Source organism: Canis lupus, chromosome 24 (assembly GCF_011100685.1).
Source record: "Canis lupus familiaris isolate Mischka breed German Shepherd chromosome 24, alternate assembly UU_Cfam_GSD_1.0, whole genome shotgun sequence".
NCBI lineage: Eukaryota > Metazoa > Chordata > Mammalia > Carnivora > Canidae > Canis > Canis lupus.
This window is the reverse complement of record NC_049245.1, coordinates 26,441,523-26,461,980: the sequence shown is the minus strand read 5'-3', so window position 1 is coordinate 26,461,980 and position 20,458 is coordinate 26,441,523. Positions and strand designations below refer to the sequence as shown.

At 45.2% G+C, this 20,458-nt stretch overlaps 1 protein-coding gene across 3 annotated transcripts in view; it reads right to left on the bottom strand.

Annotated features, from left to right (window-relative positions):
• Nucleotides 1-8,115: 8,115 nt before the first annotated feature.
• RPN2 (ribophorin II) overlaps nucleotides 8,116-20,458 on the bottom strand; it is a 57,866-nt gene continuing 45,523 nt past the window's right edge. Inside the window, exons 12-18 of one of the 3 annotated variants that reach the window (XM_038572265.1) lie at nucleotides 19,293-19,487; nucleotides 17,963-18,049; nucleotides 16,418-16,513; nucleotides 14,645-14,720; nucleotides 12,899-13,028; nucleotides 11,354-11,401; nucleotides 8,116-8,453 (exon numbers count right to left, since the gene is read on the bottom strand). In XM_038572265.1, coding sequence (XP_038428193.1) covers nucleotides 8,441-8,453; nucleotides 11,354-11,401; nucleotides 12,899-13,028; nucleotides 14,645-14,720; nucleotides 16,418-16,513; nucleotides 17,963-18,049; nucleotides 19,293-19,487 — 645 coding nt within the window. In that variant the 3' untranslated portion in view covers nucleotides 8,116-8,440. Of the gene's footprint in view, nucleotides 8,454-11,353; nucleotides 11,402-11,738; nucleotides 11,851-12,898; nucleotides 13,029-14,644; nucleotides 14,721-16,417; nucleotides 16,514-17,962; nucleotides 18,050-19,292; nucleotides 19,488-20,458 lie in introns of those variants that run through there. The other 2 variants (XM_038572266.1, XM_038572264.1) reach the window with 2 other exon arrangements.

Genomic DNA, 20,458 nt, shown 5'->3' with positions numbered 1-20,458 from the left:
AGAATAAGAAAAACAAATAAACATAGAATATGTCAGATGGTGGTGGTTGCAAAAGAGACACATATAAGAAATAGACTGGAGGGGGACACCTGGATGGCTCAGCAGTTTAGCACCTGCCTGTCTTCGGCCTGGGGTGTGATCCTGGGGTCCTGGGATCGAGTCTCACATTGGGGTCCCTGAATGGAGCCTGCTTCTCCCACCCAACACAAAGGTGGTGAGGCAAGAGTGCAGAAGGAGAAAGAGCAAGGAGGACAGGGTGGCTAGCTAGAACATTAAGAGGGTGCAGCAGAAGGAAAGGAGGTTCAGAGGGAGCAGGAGGCCAGCTCATAGGGATCCTCAGAGACCATGGTAAGGACTTAGGATCTCACTCTTGGCAATATGGGAGCTGTCACTGAGCTTAAGCAGAAATGACATGATCTGATTTGCATTTAAAGTCACTCTGAGAAAGGGTAGAATTCTGGATACTTTCTTAGTGGGGAACTAATTTGAAGATGGGGGGTTGGAGTGAAGTCAAGAATGACTCCCAGGTTTTTGGCCTGAGCAACTAGAAGGATGGAGTTGCCATTGAGGAGCTTTGGGGAGGAGAGTTAGGAGTTTGAGTTTGAACCTGTTGAGTCTGAAATGTCTCTTAATAATCCAAGTGAGGATGTTGTGTAATTACCAGGATATACAAGTCTGGACTTAGGAGGGAAGTCCGGGCAGCTGGTTTGGTTGAGCAGCCATTACCATTCAGGTGGTCTTGAAAGTCAGAAGAGTAGGTCACCAAAGAAGAACAGAAAGCATAGAGAAGAAGTCCAAGGACTGACCCCAGGGAACCCCTACATTTAGTTTCACAGAAAGATGAGGAAGCAGCGAAACAGACTAAGAATGATCAGCCAGTTAGATAACAAAAACTACAAAAGAGGAATTCCAGAGGCCAACCGAAGACAGTGTTTCAAGGAGAGTGACCTAGTGTACCAAATGCTACTGATGGGTCAAGGCAGAAGAAAACTGGCCAAGGAAGTGACCATGGAAGCCCTGATGACTTTGGCAAGGACAAATTGGGTAGAGCGGTGGAGACGTAAGCCTGACTACAGTGGATTCAAGAGCAAATGATAGGAACCAGAGGTGGTGGGTATAGATCTGGCTGTCCAATATGGTGGCCACTAGCCATATGGAGCTATTGAACACTTGAAATATGCTAGTACAAGCTGAGATGTGCTTTAAGTGTAAAATAGACACTAATTTTAAAAATAGTATGAAAAGGGCAGCCCCAGTGGCCCAGCGGTTTGGTGCCACCTTCGGCCCAGGGTGTGATCCTGAAGACCCGGGATCGAGTCCCACGTTGGGCTTCCTGCATGGAGCCTGCTTCTCCCTCTGCCTGTGTCTCTGCCTCTCTCTCTCTCTGTGTCTCTCACGAATAAATAAATAAAATCTTAAAAAAAATAGTATGAAAAATTACAAAATACCACAGTGCTTTTTATATTGATTATGTATTAAGATAATATTTTAGCTATATCAGGTTAAATAAAAGATACGAAAATTAATTTTGTTTGGTTTTCTTCTGTGTCTTTCTTTTTATTAAACTAAAAGAAACTTCCATTCCTTTTTTTTTTAATTTTTATTATTTATTCATGAGAGACAGAGAGAGAGAGAGAGAGAGAGGCAGAGGGAGAAGCAGGCTCCATGGAGGGAGCCTGATGTGGGACTTGAACCCGGGTCTCCAGGATCATGCCCTGGGCCGAAGGCAGGCACCGCTGAGCCACCCAGGGATCCCCCATTCCTTATTCATATAAGTAATCCCTATGTCCAACATGGTTGAACTCACAACCCTGAGATCAAGAGTCACATGGTGCACTGAGTGAATGAGCCAGGCACCTTTCTTTTTTAAACTTTTTTATGGTGGTTACTAGAAAAAAAAAATTTTTTTTAAGATTTTATTTTTTCTCTTTATTTTGAAAGAGAGAGAGTGGGTGTAGGGGCAGAAGCACAGGGAGAGAGAAAAATCTCAAGCAGGCTCCACACTGAGCGTGAAGCCCTATGCAGGGCTCCATCTCTCCACCCTGAGATCATGACCTGAGCCAAAATCAAGAGTCAGATGCTTAACCGACTAAGCCACTCAGGCCCCCCTGGTTACTAGAAAATTTAAAATCATCTGTGTGGTTTGCATTACATCTCTATGAGATAGTACCAGTAGAGAATTCTTTTGAGGTTTTGCTGTAAAGGGAAGCAGAAAACCGAAGCCCCTGACCACAGGTGCTGATGTCAGTGATTTCTCAGCTTTTTCTATTCTTAGACCATTTCACTGGGGCCAGGTACCTCCACGCCTCACCTACCTTATGCATGCCTCTTAGAATCCATGAACTTTGAGGGGGGGCGGGTCAAATTGTTCTATTTTTCTTTTCAGTAATGGTTACACCAGCATCATTAGATAGAAAAATTCAGGCAGCCCGGGTGGCTCAGGGGTTTAGCACCACCTTCAGCCCAGGGTGTGATCCTGGAGACCCGGGATCAAGTCCCATGTCGGGCTCTCTATTGGAGCCTGCTTCTCCCTCTGCCTGTGTCTCTGCCTCTCTCTCTCTGTCTCTCATAAATAAATAAAATCTTAAAAAAAAAAAAAAAAAAAAAAAAAAAAAATATATATATATATATATATATATATATATATATATATAAATTCAATGAGGAATGCCTGGGTGGCTCAGTTGGTTAAGTGTCTGCCTTCGGCTCAGGTCATGATCCCAGGGTCCTGGGATGGTGTGTCACATTGCATTGGGCTCCCTGCTCAGGTGGGAGCCTGCTTCTCCCACTCCCTCTGCCATTCCCCCTACTTGTGCACTCATTCTGTGTCTAAACTAAATAAAATCTTTAAAAAAATTCATTGAGCTGTACATTTAAGGTTTGTGTATTTTGCTATAACTAAATTAAAAAACAACAGCTATGTAAAGTCTGGATGAGGCAGCCTGGGTGGCTCAGCGGTTTAGCGCCGCCTTCAGCCCAGGGTATGATCCTGGAGACCCAAGATCGAGTCCCACGTCGGGCTCCCTGCATGGAGACTGCTTCTCCCTCTGCCTCTGTCTCTGCCTCTTTCTCTGTGTGTCTCTCATGAATAAATAAAATCTTTTTAAAAAAAAGTCTGGATGATGAGATGTCTATTTTGATGAAAAGTACAAGAATCGCAGCATTCTGGAGTTGATGAGGACTCAGGGACAGCATTCCCACCCCAGTCATTCTGCAGCCAGGGACACTCAGTTCTGACCTCGGGCCTGGCAGGCAGGTCTCCTGTCTCCCTGCACCAGAACTATAAAGCCAGCTTGATTCTTCACAGGATTTAGACCACCTGCTCTCTCTGGGAGTCCCCAGTTTACCCTCCAAGAAAGAACGTCAAGCGTGGGAAAGGCTCTGCAGGGGGCCACTGTGGGCGCTCTGCTGAGGAGGCCCAACCAACAATGGGAGACAAAAGCCCCCTCCAGAGGAGAAGGCTGGCCATTGAGGGCTGGCAGTCCACTTCAACCAAGGGGGGCGGGCAGGCCGGGGACCTGCCAAGGAGGGAGCACAAAGGAAGAGCTGCTGGATGGTGGACTGGCCGTGACCAGCCCTGAGGCCCCCTCCGACCCCAGACCCACCTGCTCATCTCTTTCCTCCAACCCCGACAAAAGCAAAAGCTGAGGCCTCTCTCAACTTCCAATTAGTTTTTCAGACGAAATAATGACCACTGGGCCCCACTGCTACTTGTGCCTTTTGAAGGGAATGCAATTATAAAGGAAAAAAACCCACCGTGGCGACAATTCCTGTGCTTTATCACCATTAACTACAACACTAATGGTGCTGTAAAAGACTTCACACACACACCCTCCCCCGCAGAGGGGCTGGGGGCTTCACGTTCCCCTGGGGGTCCTACTTAAGACTCAGGGCTATTTTTCTTCCCCTAAAGAAATGCTTTAATCAATGGGGGACTTGTCGCTTTTAATGATAATCCCTTATGTTTGTATTAAGGTTCACAAAGAGGCTTCCCATCCATTGCTTCATTTGCTCCCTCCCACAGCCCTCAGGAGAAGCAGGGCTGGCCTCACAGAGAGGTGGGAGGTCAGAAGCACCCCAGGACCCACCCGCGCACCCAGAGGGAGCAAAGCTGGGAACCAAATCCTGATTCCAGGGCAGTGCTCTGGTGCAGGTTTCAAGACTCCAGGTCCCTCGGGAAATGCAAGCTGGGGAATTGAGTAAATTCAAAAATCAAACAAACAATGTGGACCTGGTACCGACTGCTTACTGCATTGCGCTCCTACTACCACACAGGAAAGGAGGGCCATGGCCGTACCTGTGTGGATCAGAGCAAACGGAGTCCACTCAGAGTGCCAGGCCCCACAGTGTGTGTTCTGGGTATGACCTCATTTCATCCTTATAAGGCTTGTAGAGGTGTTATCTCCATTTTTACTGATGGGAAACCAAGGCCCTGAGGGATAAGAGGGGCAGAGGGTTCATTGGGCAGGTCAGCTGGACTCAAAGCCACCATGGTTAATTCTCCTTCTAGAGAGCCTGGCCCAGCACTGCTGTGGCATCGAGGAAAAGCCAAAGCCACATGGTAGTTAAAGCAGTAAAAACAGATTCCACTCAGGATTACAGCAATAGGGGGAAAGAGACCTCAGTATAAATCTGGGCTCAATTCAGAATGCAGCACAGGCAGGTGGAAATTTACTGCCAAGGGGCAGGGTGGGGCTGGGTGGATGGTGGAAGGGGCTTCTCCCTACCAGGTTAGGTCCTTGCTAAAGCCAGCCAGACCACGGTGATTGGTGATCAGACATTGCCTTGAGGTGATGGGTAGATTCTGGTTAGGCTGACTTAAAAGGGTTCTGGCTTAAACTAGATCTTACCAGCAAGTGCAGAGATGGGTCCAGGAGCAGTTTGAGGAGCCTTACTAAAGTTTGTTTAAACAAAGGATATTTGTCAGTGGTGAATAATTTCAGTGACAAATCCAGTAGATCTTCTGAGTTAAGCCTGTTTGTGGACTTCAGCCTTCCCAGACCCACTAGGCTACAAACAAGCAAATCCTCTGCAGCCCTGCTCCAGAGCTCAGGGCCCTTCAGGAAGCATCGCCCCTAAAAGCTGTCCTCGTTCTGGCTTCCAAGGCTTTTACCCTCTTCCTTACTAACTACACCCTAGTTACACTGGCGGGCTTTCAGGTCAAATATACCAAGCTCTTCTTGCCTTGGAGCCCTTATGTATGTTTTTTGTTGTTGTTGTTTTTTTTTTTTTTTTTTTTTAAATTTTTATTTATTTATGATAGTCACACAGAGAGAGAGAGAGGCAGAGACACAGGCAGAAGGAGAGGCAGAGACACAGGCAGAGGGAGAAGCAGGCTCCATGCACCGGGAGCCCGACGTGGGATTCGATCCCGGGTCTCCAGGATTGCGCCCCGGGCCAAAGGCAGGCGCCAAACCGCTGCGCCACCCAGGGATCCCCTGTTGTTTTGTTTTTTAAAAGGTTTTATTATTTATTCATGAGAGACACACACCAAGAGAGAGAGGCAGAGACACAGGCAGAGAGAGAAGCAGGCTCCTCGTAGGGAGCCCGACGCGGGACTCAATCCCGGGTCTCCAAATCATGACCTGAGCGGAAGGCAGGTGCCAGTATGTTAACCTCAAGCCTAGAGTGCTCTTCCCCAGCTCTGCACAGGCTCCTTCTTGTCCCTCTCATGTCAACTTAGCCTTCCCAACCCCTCTGGGTAAAAAGTGCTTCCTTGGAAGCCCTTCAGACTTGCAATCACTCTGTTCCCTGTTTGCTCCCGTCATAGGTCGACAGAGGGCAGGGGACTGCCCGTCTGGCTCTACACACCACAGAGCCTGGCACTCTGGCACGCAGCGAATGTCTAGTGTGCTTTACTACCCGGCTCCTCTCTGGGTCTGGGGGCCAGCCCTCAAGCAGCCTGGAAGCTCTTTTCTGACCTCCTTTCCTACAGCCACTGTATTTCTGTTCTCAGGCCCTAACCCTTCTCCGCTATACCTCTGTCCAGCAGGCCTCATCTGGGCTGTCTTCCAGAACTGTACAGATCTGGGTATAGGTGTGGAAGTCCCAACTGAGGGGGGCTCCTGCTGCCATCATCCTTCCACCACCACACTGAGCTGTTGTGGGTACCAGCATACCGTACCAAAGTAGGGATACCATGAGCCACCCGAGAAACCAGTATCACCCTTCCCCCACAGGGTGGGATAAGACACGAAAAGTTTTTTTTTTTTTTAAAGATTTTATTTTTATTTATTCATAGAGACGCAGAGAGAGAGAGGCAGATACACAGGCAGAGGGAGAAGCAGGTTCCACGCAGAGAGCCGGATGTGGGACTCGATCCAGGGTCTCCAGGACCACACCCCGGGCTACAGGCAGCGCTAAACCGCTGCGCCACCAGGGCTGCCCAAGACACGAAAAGTTAAAAGCAAGGTTTCCAGTCAGTCTCTAGGAGCCAGGCAGGTGAACTTGGCAGGTGGAATGGCACAGGCGCCATGATGAGCAGAAGTGACCATGGGGGTGGGGCTCTGGCAAACTGGAGAGAGCAGGCCCCATCCACGGGGAGTTAGTTGCTGCTTGTAGGTTCCAGCCGATGGTTGCCATGCAGGAATCAGGTCCAATGTCACAGGCTCAGATTTTTTAAGAGAACCCAAAACTCCAAACAGATTTTTATAACTTTCTCAATTCATAAATGTTAGCAACTTATTCGGTTTCTGAGAAAACACTATGGATCAAATAAAACCTATGTATGGGCCACCTCTGGTTGCAGCCTCTGGGAAAGGTGAGGCCTTCTTCTCATCTTCGGGCACCCCTGTAATCGCCCACATTACCTTCTCACCTACAGAATTCCATCCAGAACTAGTTAAAAGTTCTAGAATCTCCTTTCTCCAGTCAGGATCCCAATTTCCTCACTGTAGTGAAATCCAGCTAAGTTGGAAAGCAATCTGATTCAAATCATTTCTGCAGCCCCCCCATTCAATAAATACTGTTAGGATTACCTGTATTTCCTTTTTTTTTTTTAAGATTTTATTTATTTATTCATGAGAGACACACAGAGAGAGAGAGAGAGAGAGAGAGAGGCAGAGACACAGGCAGAGGAAGAAGCAGGCTCCACGCGGGAGCCTGATGTGGGACTCGATCCCGGTCTCCAGGATCATGCCCTGGGCTGAAGGCAGGCGCCAAATTGCTGAGCCACCGGGGCTGCCCGGATTACCTGTATTTCAAAAGTAATCTAATATATTAATGATGTTTCAACTAATAGAATTAGAGGTGATGAGCTGGAGTATATAACTAAGGGCTAATTATGGAAGGTGCCAAGCACTGAGCCAAGCACTTTAGATGCATGAAGCTCCTTTAGTTATAGGACGCAGGCATGGTTATTATCTGTCTTCCACAGAAGAGGAGGCATACAGAACTGAAGCCACTGGCCCAACTACCCTAATAAGTGGTGATAGCAGGTTTGACTGACATTCAAGTCTATACACTTAACCATGCTATTCACTATTACTTCTCCACATGATGTTATACAATCTCCAGGTGATGGTGGTCCCAGGTACAACTTCAAAAGGGGCATCCTTGAGATATGTGTGTCTCTTTAAGAGCCTAAGACTAGGGCAGCCTGGATGGCTCAGCGGTTTAGCGCTGCCTTCAGCCCAGGGTGTGGTCCTGGAGACCTGGAATTGAGTCCCACATCAGGCTCCCTGCATGGAGCCTGCTTCTCCCTCTGCCTGTGTCTCTGCCTCTCTCTCTCTCTGTGGGTCTCTCATGAATAAATAAATAAAATCTTAAAAAAAAAAGAGCCTAAGACTACTCATGTGGTCAGCCTCCTTTCAAAACAATTCCTCCCCTTCTACACTGCATGCCAAGCCCAAACTCTTAAGGCAGAAGCAGAGGGGCCTTCAGATACCAACAGGGCTCTTTTATAGACAGATGGTGCCCACTGCTGGAGAAGAAAGGATGTCCATTTTCCAGGTAATTCTCAGTCCTATCAGGAATGAAGCAAGAAGGACCAATGTAAGAAAGCCTGGGGAAACACCCTGGCCACAGTGTCAACACTACTTCCCAACGAAGTCCTCATGTTATGTACCCTGGGGATCCCACCAGCCCCAAAGTACCAGAACAAACTCTCAATCAGGCTCCTCTTCCTGTTACTCTCTTTATTCCAAAACAGACTAATTACAAATTTCAACTTTTCAAATGCAACAGCTGGCAGCTAAGTTAGGAATATTCACAGCATCTGGCTAGGACACCATGCCAAAGAAACGGAGTATTGGGCCTCATAGGTATTCACTCTGTGTTGGGGAAATAGAAAAAACAACAAGCAAAAGTGTAACCACAATTCTGACTTTTTTGTTTAAATAAATTTTCGTTTCTCTTTACAAACTGTGAATTGTTCTTGACTCCTTTTCTGGATATTCATATTCATTTTTGGCTTTCATTCATTCCTTCCTCCTTTCTGGCACTAGTGTGCTGTTCTGAAAGAAAATGGGGACAAACAGAATTACTGAAGGTTCCAATTTACTGTTATAGTTCCTAACTGGTAACAACAGAGGGACCAAGTTCCTCTGCCATTTATAAGATCTCACTTACATAAGAATAATAATTTATCTACTAATTCTATTTATTTATGCCCCAACTCATCTCACAAGAAGTTGTGAGACAGCTAGTTCTAACTACAGCTGATGACAACTGAGTTGATGACAACTTAAATAAAAAACAATGACAAAAACCTGACAACTAAGAAAAAAAAGTGGCATATGGAGCTCTGAGATGACGGAATTCCAGGCACACCTCTCACAATACAAGGCCAAAAAGTGTAAATTTCAACTAGGGGAAGAAAAAGGAAAGCTTGAAGAATATTTATCTCCAATCTCCCAGACCCCAGGTCCGCCAAGCAGCCCAGGGCCCTCATGGAGCTTGGAAGACGGCATTCTGGCCTGCACCATATTCCGGCCAGGCAGGACTCCTGTCACAGTCTTGCCAACAGTTAGTCTCAGCATCTAAACCTAAACATGATTCTCAAAAATGGGACTTGGCTCACAGAAAAATTTTAAGAGGGGATAAAAACCTTTCAATCTCTTTATTCCTTCCTTCCCGTCCTTCCCTAGACTCTGAGAACTGATGGGGAAACACAGAACGAAAGTGACAACCGGGACAGCAGCTGTGCAACCAGGAGGGTGAAGCAGGAAATGAGTGATTCTACAACTCCAGCAAGTAGAGGCAGTGACATACATGCCGTCCTGAGCAGGTAGTTATACTCAGTGCTGAGGGCTGATGTGATGGCAACGCAGTCTTACAGAATGGCAGGCTCCAAACCAATTAGTCAATAGTTCTGGGGGGCATACACAGGCACAGAACTAATCCTGAGGGTTGAAGGGAGTGCTGCTAATTCCCTGCTGACACTCAGAGGTTCCCAGGTATGCTAAAATGTGCATGCTCTGAAATGTGCGTGCACAGAGGACAGCATGAGTATAAAGTAAGAAGAGCTGAAAGGGTAGTGGCTCCCAAGCCACCATCTTGGCTAAGAAATCATACCCGTTATCAGACCCAATCAAATCAATGTCTGTCCTTGGATCAAAAGCACTTAGCACTTTCCTTTAAGATACTAGGTCCCAACCTCTGGATGTCCCAAATGTCCATATGATCAAGCATCTTTCCTCTCTCTTAAGCAGTGTGATTTGGGGGTAGCAGCAACGTGAGGGTAGACTATCTAAATAGCAAGAAGAAAAGTCAATCCAGAGTTATTTTAAAGAATTAAAGAGCTCAATATTTAGCAGGAAGGACTAGTTTGAAAGTGAAATTTCAGAGCAACTCTAATTCAGGACAAAATCAATCGGGTATGTTAGGGAATGGGGGTGGAGACTAAGAACTGACTACATAGGGGGAATTTCCAGAGTATGGAAATATAGTCTGTATCTTGACTGAGGTGGTGTTTACATGACTATACAAATTTGTCAAGATTCACAGATTATACACAAAAAGGGTGAATGTTACTGGATATAAATCATACCTCAATTAAACCTGAAAAAACAAAACCAAGACAAATGTAGTTTTCCTGTGTTGAGGATTAGATGTGCTAGCTTATGCTCACACATCAGTGGAAAGGTTCTACATTCTATGCTTTTGTTGATCTCTCCGATTTGCAGATGATTAAAAATTAGATGGCTCTGTTGCTTTGGCAGGAAAAGCTATTTCCAAGGCTAGAGATCAGGGAACATGACTTGAAAATTCAAATACCTCCGTTTTCTCTTTGTTGGCCTAGTACAGGTGTCAGCAAAAGATGTCCCAAGGGCCAAATCCAGCCCACCACCTGTTTCTAAATAAAGTTTTAATGGTGGTGGTGGGGGCCGGCACCCAGGTGGCTCAGTCAGTTAAGTGTTTAATTCTTGGTTTCAGCTCAGGTCATGATTTCAGGGTCCTGGGATCAAGCCTCAAGCATTCCTTGCTCAACATGGAATTTCCTAGTCCCTAGCCCTCTGCCCCTCCCCCCACTTGTGCTCATGCTTTCTCTCTTTCTCAAATAAATATCATCTTTTAAAAAAAACTAAAGTTTTATTGGAACACAGCCACACTTATTTATGTAGCCTACAGCTACTTTTGCCTAACAGTGGCAAAGTTCAGTAGCTATGATAGAGGCCATATGGTCTGCAAAGCCTAAAATACTATCTTTCCAGAAAACTTTTGCTGATCCCTAGTCTAGAGGAGCTGATCAATGAGCCAGACATTCACTCTTCTTCTATCCTTTCACCTTGCCTCCACTTCCATCCTCACCCCAGGATTAATCCCGAGGAGAATGGGTGATATTTCACCCATTTAGCCACACAGGGAGTAGCCCTGAGCTACACCCTGAGCTCTAAGAACCAGAGTTCTGATGCTGGCTTTGAGTTATGGCCAACAGTCCTTCAAATCACACTGTTTGGCCCAAAGATTGGTGTTACAAAAAGGCCTGGAAACAGTGACAAGGTGTGCCAGGATTTGCCATGGGACCATCACTTAATGAATTTAGATGTTCTGAATGGGGTCCCTATTCAAGAAGTCCATGGTGCATCTGTCTTATCCTTAACTCTCCTATAAACATAGAAAGAAGCTGCTGTCTATAAAATACCCATGGAAATAAGAGAGGATGGAGTCTAATGTAAAAGCCAGGTCAAAGTTACCCCATCATTTGGGCTAACTCAGGGACCTTTGGTTTTTGCCCTGGTCCAGTCATACCCTGGTCCAGCATGTTGGAAAATGGCCCCAGAATTCAGCTTTGCCTTGAGGAAGGTGGAGAGGAATGAGTGGGCTGAAAATCAGATAAACAACTGACATGCACGAGGTGGGCAAGATGGGAAAGGAACCCTGCTTCTGGGATGAGTCCACCCTTCATTTTTACCGTAGTGTCCTATATTTTGCCAATCTACTGCTCTGCTCTGCAGCGATCCTGCCAAAGGAAAGATGGTTTGAGAATCAAGAAAGGACAGTGGGAAGAGAAATCAGCTTGAGAAAAGAAAAGGTAAACACCCAACCAGAGCTTCCATTAGTTAATAAGATTTCCCCAGTGGCAGAGTTTGTTCTAGGTCTCACAAAGACAGTAACAGAAAAATGGGCTTTAACTTTCTGTATTAGGGGTGTGTGTGGGGGGACAGTGGGGGTGTGCGCGCGCACACACACACATGCACACGCATGCATGCCTGCTAGAGAAGGGATGAGAACCATTCATGGTCTCTCTCCTCAGAAAATGTACACAATTTTAGGATTCCAGATTAGGAACTCTTGCTAAGCAAGATTTAAATCTACCTCACCTTCCCCTTGATTTTGTTCATCTTGTGTGGGCAACTTCCAGAAAAAACACAGCCTTTTGGCTCCCAGTCACACAGCCTGGACTGGCTGCTGCAAGGAATAGGGCTCTGCTTAGAAAAAACCAGCTGAATCCCTGGCTCTTTCTCAGATGCAATGCACAGCTGCCAAGTTAAGGCTGCTAGAGGGCAGAGAAATAAACCAGCTGCCACTGCTGGTGCTAAGGGAAGCTCTGGTGGAATGTGGATTACGACGGGGAAGTGAGGGAGCGCGTTGGGACCAGTCTCCAAGGCAAGGCACTCAGAAAGCTCACAATGGAGACTCTGGCAGGGATGAGACATGTGGCTCTCCCACCTACTAATGGGTCTCTGAGAAAGCCTCTCTGATCTGACCAACTTAATTGGCAGCCATGCTAGAGGGCACACAATAAAGTTATATTCTTACAGCAAGAGTCTTGGAGAGGAGAAAGCAGGGCACATCTGAAAATGTTAACTTCCAAAGGCAGAAGAAACTCTGACCTTTTCTTATCAACTTTTACGTGGTTGAAATCACCCAAGTTCTAAGAAAGTCAAACCAGTGAGAAACACCTTTGACATTTAAATTTGCCTCTAATCCAGGTTTGAAAGTCAGGCTGCCAGCAAGCTGCTGGTATGTTGAGATCTGACCGTTTGTGTGAACCTAAGGTTGTCTGGGGAGGCGGTGGGACCAGTGGACCTCACTCTTAGGAGGAAAAGCTCCGTGAGTCTGTTAGGGGTTACAGAGGAGTAACTCCCGGGGCCTAAGAGGAGGGCAATCCTAAGATTAGTATTCTCTGTGGCAATAGAGGAAAACAGTTTTATACAGCCAGTGCAGTAAGGACAATCTTCTGTCACACGTGTTCTAATCCATTTTAATCTTCATAAAGCAATTATTTCCTTTTCTTGTTCTAATGTGTCAGGGCATGAATCACTGTGGCTTTAATATACTTAAAGCTGATCACCAAGGCCCTTTTTGGACTTAAAAGGCTGGATTAAGGTGTCGCACTTGACCCTAAGGTTGGGCATCATTCGGCCACATACCCTTGTTCAAAGAGCTGGGTGAGCAGAGCTGACAAAAATATTTCTAATCCCACTCTGAGTCCCTGGCCCATCCCCAGCCTTACCTCTTGATTGCCTGCTGGGCCAGCATCCGATTGCCAGCCAGAAACGTCACACTGCCCAAGATGGCCAGGTACTTCAGGGTCTGGAACATGTTGAGCTGAGTCCAATAGACATACATGAGCCCCAGCATCGCTGCAGGAACAGATGTCATGATAGCCAATTAAATGAAACAGTGACAATGGCCTGGGGCAGAGGACAGTTAGGAACAATAACTACCGGATTCTGAAGTGTCTGTTTCTAGACACTTCTTGTTTTATTCCTTTCATCCAATGCCAGAAAATAAGTAACTCAATATACTTACCTTGGCTACCAAAAAATCCAGAGGTAAAAAAATCAGACCTCAGCTACTTTAACTATCTTGTTAAGATAGTTTCATGTTCCAGCTCACATTGGTCTTACCTAAATTTTATTTTTGTCTTTTGTTTTTTTTTTTTAAAACATGACTGCCCTATTAGATTAAGGATTCATTTTATTTTTCAAATTCTGAATGAAAGCATGAAGGATTCAATAAATGAGTAATTTCCTTTCTATTACAAAAAATGGTTAAGGGCATTTTGTTAATGTGAGCGAGTAGGAAGGAAGCAAGGAACACTGGGGAGGAAGAGCAGGTAACAAGGGCTCGGGTCTGGGCACTGGGAGCTGTGGGTTCTGGTCCAGACTCTGCACATCCTAGCCACTTCCATTTCTCTGAGCCAAGATTCTCTCACTTGTCAAATGGGGTCATAATTCCTGCCTTGGGATTTTATCAGGATTGTGATGAAAATCAAATGAGGGAATGTGCACAAAAAGCAATCTGGCAAGAAAAGTCATGGCTCTAAACAAATTTATATGCAGGTTTTGTTCTCAGCCTGACTCTGGAGGGCTATCACTCAAAGCCAGTAACTGCGCTGGAGAGAAAGGTCAGCCTGTCAATTTTGCCCAGAAGGATGACGGATGAACTACAGCAGGGGTTCTTAACCATTTCTGAGGTCATGGACCACTGTGAGAATCTGATCAAAGTTATGGACTCCCTCCTTCCCCAGAAAAACACAGACACACATTTGCCTAGAATTTTAAGTGATTCATCTGTGTACCCCTACAGACTCTGCATACTATGGACACACAGACAATTACGCCTGAAAGAATAAATGAAATCAGAAAATAATATTGATGTCTCAGTGAAATGCAAGGCATCACAGATCCAACAGGCTCAAACGTCTCTGAAATGCTTAGCTCATTTGTGAATTTACAGTCTTGTTATGTTTAGGTACGGAGTTCCCAAGAAAACAATGCAGAACAGTGTGTCCAATTGTGGAAGAAAGTGTTTTCTTTTTTTTTTTTTTTTTTTTTAAGAAAGTGTTTTCTATTACAGTCCAGACACAGCCGCCAGCAAATGTGAAGATCGATATAGTGGGGAAAGATAACCTTTGGAAACTGCCTTAATGTTCTTCATCCAGGAAGATGGCTCAATGTAAAGATATGATAAGTGAGTAATCTCTGGAAATGAACAGGGCTATTAAGTAGGGGTAAACGGCCAGCCAACAGCAGCCTAACACAATGAAACCCAATATAATGACAGCTGTTCTAAGCCGATGGACCAAACAGGTTTATCATCATATTAACTGTCCTAAAAGGCCAGGAGGAAGAGGGAAATGTTATGCTATTAAGTCATTATACTTAATAGGTTGTGGGTCTACTTAACAGGGCTTTTGCGTGGGCAGGCGAAATGTCAGAGGAGGTTAAATGGAATTAGCAGCCTGGGTGCTTACCAGCATGTCCCAAGTGAAAGATGATAGTGCTTGGAGCAAAAGTGAAGTTAGAGACATTGGCACCAATCCGGATCCACTGAATGATGGGGAGAAATAAATTAAAAAGATATTAGAACTTGAAAGGGAAGGCAACGCATGCCACGTCAATGTTAATCCAATGAACAGCCCCAAGGGCTTAAAAGTTCATGCATACTTGAAGGACAGGAAATTTTTCCAAGTGACAACTACCCTATTATAAGTCCTCAGGAAAAAACTGTTCCCTTTTCTCTTTAGAAAGGCATTCCAACACCTGCTTTCCAATATGCTTTGGTAACTCAAACCTGAACATCCTTTTTAATGACAGCAAACTTTACTATTTTAAAGCAGGTGAAATCACGAAGCTGAAAGGTCAAAGACCACATTTATGAAGTCACTGGCACTTGGCCTAATTCTTCTAAGTACTGGTAAGATAAGCTCCCTGGCAGCCAGCAGGGTGCATACTCTTGCTCTGGGTTCCATGCCTTTTGAAATTCGCACCACTCAAATATGAGAACAGGTGCACCTATCCAACATCTGGTTGCTGAAATATTGTGCCATGACTTTTAGATTTAGACTGACCAGTAACTCCTTTACTAAAATCAATGAATGGGCAGCCTGGGAGGCTCAGTGGTTTAGCGCTGCCTTCAGCCCAGGGTGTGATTCTGGAGTCCCGCAATCGAGTCCCACATCGGGCTCCCTGCATGGAGCCTGCTTCTCCCTCTGCCTGTGTCTCTGCCTCTCTTTCTCTCTGTGTGTCTCATGAATAAAAAAAAAAAAAAAAAAAAAAAAAATCAACGAATGAATTAGGAACACAGGCAACTAACTTTCCAAAAATAAGATTTAATGAGTTTTCCATGCAGGTCTCAAAATTCTCTGCACTTTGAGGATATGCATCTTATAATTTAAAAAGTGAAGCAAAGAAACAAAATCGGTTAAAAAAAAATTCAAACAGTATATTAAAGTATAAAAATTTCCTTTATACTTCCTAAAAGGTTCTCTCCTTAGAGGTGACCAACACTAACAGACAATGCCTTTTTAAGGCTTTTACACAGACATCATTGCAATCTTGTCATACCAGCATATAAATCTATATTCTTTTTTTTTTAAGATTTTATTTATTTATTAATGAGAGACATAGAGAGAGAAACAGAGGCAGAGACACAGGCAGAGGGAGAAGCAGGCTCCATGCAGGGAGCCCGATGTGGGACTCGATCCCGGGTCTCCAGGATCACACCCTGGGCTGAAGGCAGCGCTAAACTGCTGAGCCACCCAGACTGCCCTAAATCTATATTCTTTTAGTAAACTTGCATATTATTCTATCTTATGAGACCATAATTTACTTAACACTAGCTTTTATGAGGACTTTGGTTTGTTTATAGTGTTAGGCTCCAAAAGCTTAAATGTACAGCCTCTGTACCCTGTTTTTATATATGTATCAGCATTGGGCCTTGCTTTTTTCACACTTGACTTCATCTGAACACTCCTACAGAGCATCCTATTCTGTATACTTTTATCATTTTTAGTAGCTATTAGGTACTTTCTCACACCCCTCATTAATGGTTCAGTTTATTTGGCTGTTCCCCTATCATGGGGAATTTTAGTTATTCTACAATTTTTGACCATTGGTTCAGGTCACAGCTGCTGGACCCCTTTGGAGCTGTGCTCAGGCCAAAGCACAAAGCCTCCTTTAGAACAGCTACATCTGCTGAGTCTGGCGCCAGACACACGCTGCCCATGCTAATTACAGCTACTCACCAGAGCAAAGAGCAGGAGCAAGGGCGAGAGGATCAGGGCAGTGAATGTATTGGACACCACTGTGGGGGGCCTCTTCTCAGGCTCTCGGAACAGGTGCTGCCAAAAGAAGACATACCAAGAATGTTTAAGAATGTGCCCTTCCCAGCAGGGGCTGCCATGTATACCAGGGACCAAAATGCCAATGACAGTCAAAAAGAAATGCTTCCCAGAGGCTAAACACTCCAAGCAGTGAGTGGACACTTGGCCTTTTGCTCCTTCTCAAATAGTGGCTTCTAATCCCAGAAGTCTTCTTCTGAAGACACCAGTGCCAGCTCACTACTTGCTCAACTCTCTTTTTCCCCTCAAAGACTCAATGCCATTTAGAGGTTAGAAAATACAACCTATCCAATGGCACTTGCCTAGCGTCAAAGAGGGTGTCTGGGGGCAGGGAGAGCACTTCAGTGGCTCAGTTGGTTAAATGTTTGACTTCAGCTCAGGTCATAATCTCAGGGTCCTGGGATCAAGCCCTGCATCAAGCTCCCTACTCAGTGGGGAGTCTGCTTGTCCCTCTGCCCTTCCCCCTACTTATGATCTCTCTCTCCCTCTCAAATAAATAAATAAAAACCTTAAAAAAAATTAAAATGGTGCCTAGGTATATGGATGGTTTAGGTGATATATATCCAAGGCAGAACTCTGGATTTCATAATGCTTCTGGGTTCCTAAGGTGGCACTATCATATCCTGCTGCCCCATTTCAGTTAGCTAACTGGGGGTAACCTTACTCTCCTTTACCATTTAAAAGAGCCTCACTGTGGATGATTCCAACCATGAACCACCCCTTCTGCATCCAGTCCATGGCTCTAAGGAAGCCCTAAATAAATCTTCTCCCTTCCTTGTTCTGCCTGACTTCTGGAATTGAACCAGAAAGCTGGGCAAGCATTGCTCTGATACTTCTTTGTTTTTTTCTGAGAAACTGTCCAGTGACTCAAACTGCTTAACAAATACTACGTTTATTTTGTAAAACACTTTAGAAACTTTTCAAAGCCTTTCTTTCCTTTTTTGGTTACCTACTTTGATTCTCACAACAGTCCTGTGAGCTGAGCTGGGCAGGGATTGCTAGCTCCGTGCACAGAAGGTGAATCTCTGAAGGGAGATTTACCTGGGGGAGAAAAGCCCTGTCCTGCTGAGGTGAGCTTTCCACCTAGAGGCTCCAACAGCCCTGATCTGTGCAGAAGCAGAGAGCAAGGAAGCCAAACCACCCATGCTATAGCTCTCAAGCAGCCACTGTAAGGCTGAATCTCCTGGGTGCTTAGGAAAAATAGCCTCTGATTTTGTGTTCACCTATCAGCTTTCAGGGAGCTGGTTGCTGGGCTCTGAGCCTGTTTTTCCAAGCTCTAAGATGGGACTGATATTGGTTCTGTGTAATTTACAGGGTGGCGAAGCCCACTATAAAATAGCGTATGGATAGACTAAAGAAGCAGCCAGACTAAAGCCACCACCCAGGTGTTTACTGCCCGTTTCATGTTTCCCCTCCACGTTAGTACAGGAGCCATTAGGCATCTTATACCTGAATTTCCTGTTTGGGAGTGAAAAGGTTTTTGGACAGGACAGTCGATGGAGCATCTTCTTCAGGGAACTTGATGACCACATCAGCCTAAAAAAATAAGGGCAGTTTTTACAGGTACAGGGCAGAGAAGCACTGAAACTCGTCAGCAGGGTAGCATCTTCTAACTCACATCCAGGACCATAACTGAAAATAGCTCGAAGCAGTCCAATCACTTCTGATCCATTAGCTGACAAATTGAGGCAGTAAAACTTTCAGGAACAAAACAAGTATTTGTTGAAAATGCTTTTTAGAGCATGAGTTCCAATTTTCTACTGGTCTGGTGAGCCCCACAGAGCTGCTTAATACAAAAATCCCAGCTGGTATTCAGGCTGTTACAGTTGCAATCAGAAACTGCTCAGTGCCCCTGGGAAGTGTGATTTAGTCACAGGAAAAAAAAAAAAAAAGAAAAAGAAAAGAAATGAAAATGTGCTCTTGTACAAAAAACAGCCCAAGTCCAGGAGAAGAAAAAAATGCTTTGACTATAATGCAAAGAAACGCAGCTGCCCCTTTGTCTGGTAGAGGGAGTGACCAGCATTCAAGGCCTGCGGTTTGGCCTCTGCTACCTTTCCAACCTCAGTGCCTCTTGCTCTTGACCAGACTTAGGTACACCATCAAAATGGACCCACTCAGGTTTCACTGAAAGCATACTCTGCAGGCCGTTCCCCAATGATCATTTCATAGCCCCCAGATACTATCCTGATAAACCCTTGCAATTCTTCAACCCCTAGCTTAAATGCAGTCTTTCAAAAAGTTTTTCTCTCATCACACCAATCAAGTGTGAGATATGTAGGCGAGGAGAAGTACGGAAACTATAACACAGTATGCAAACGTTGGTTAGTAGTTTATGAACATCTTGCATATTCCACAACTATCGTAAACCATCCTGAATTATTATCAAAATTTAAATCTTACCCTCTCCCAACCCTTTCTGAGGCTATACCATATCTCAAAGAGCTGGGGCCTTTATCTCTTACATCTATGTATTCCCCCATAGCATTTTACTATAAAATGAGAACCACCCTCAAGTATATCTTTTACAGAAATTCACTAGGACCCACAAGGGCAAATTTAGGTTTCATTCACACTCTCTGAGTCACTATTTCTTAAACACCTACTATGTGCCAGGCCATGTGCATACCCCTAAAACTCCTAGTGGAAGACAACACAAGGCCCCTCACCTCATCAGGCTTATTTATTGCCTTGCAAAGGCAAGGCTAGGGGAAAGCACCCATGCCCCTGAGTTGGTGGCACAGCCACTCTTGCCTAGGTCAAGGTGCATTTAGGCACATACCACATTCCAAAGGATCGGGTTCTTCAAAGTGGCATCTCCGATGATCAGATAGAGAGTGTAGGTGCCAGACGCAGAGTCAAATTCAATCTTCCTCTCAGAGGTATCCAGTTCAAACTTGTATACATTCTTGCTGTCCGGCTCAGCAACAAACACCACTTCCTGGCCAGTCTTCTGATTATGGAGTCGGACAAATGTCTGGATGGAACAATACTACAATCTCTAATCTGATCGTTTCAAAACTCTCTCTGTGTCCAACACTGAATCAACAAAGCAACAGACTGTTGGCTTTTTTGTCACAGTGGGAGCTCTAGGATCTTCCAGACCTGCCCAAGTGAGAGGAAGGAGTGGCCATCCCACTCTGGTTACCAGCTCAGAGATCAGAACTCACTTTTTTTTTTTTCCCCTCACTTTGTTAGTACAAGAAATTTAACTTAAGGGCCCATCCAATTCTCGACTACTTGGAGGCTGAATGCCCAGTTTGTGGATGATTTAAGCCCTTCGCTGCTGTTGCAATTTCTTCTTCCTGCCAGTCTTTTGGCCACTTTGCTGCCCAATTAACTTCTTCACCAGAGGGTGAAAAGAAGGGAAATGAGGTGGAACTGTAAGAGGCCCATTTTCAATTTCCTAGTGCCTCCAGCTAAAGATTTAGTAGAAGAGGTTTGGGGATTGATAGCAAGGCAGAGTTCTAACTGAGCAGAGCAGCCTGGTGTCACAGAGAGCGCCCAGGCTCTGAAGACAGACAGATTTGGCTCCACTGCTTATCAGGGGAGCACGTTACTTAACCTCCTTGGGCCTTGAGTTCTTCACCTTTACATAAGAAAGATGGTGGTGTTTCGGTGTGAAGAGTCACAGTGATGAATGCAAAGCATGTAGTGCCGGGCCTGGTATGTGCTAGCTAGTCAACAAACAGTAGAGGATATTCTCGTCAATGCAATGGGACAAGTCTAATCACCTTATCCTGCCAGGGGTATGAGAAACTAAGGCTTCTGCATATTAGAACTGCAGCAAAACTTAACATCCACTCAGATATTTTCCCTCAGGTGTTTCAAAATGAAGAATTGAACAAGACACATAGATTGATTCCATTTTACAGATCATAAGGCGTGAGGGTTACGAGTTGCCATGGCCACACAATTCAGGGCTGGATCCACGGAAATCCCATTGGT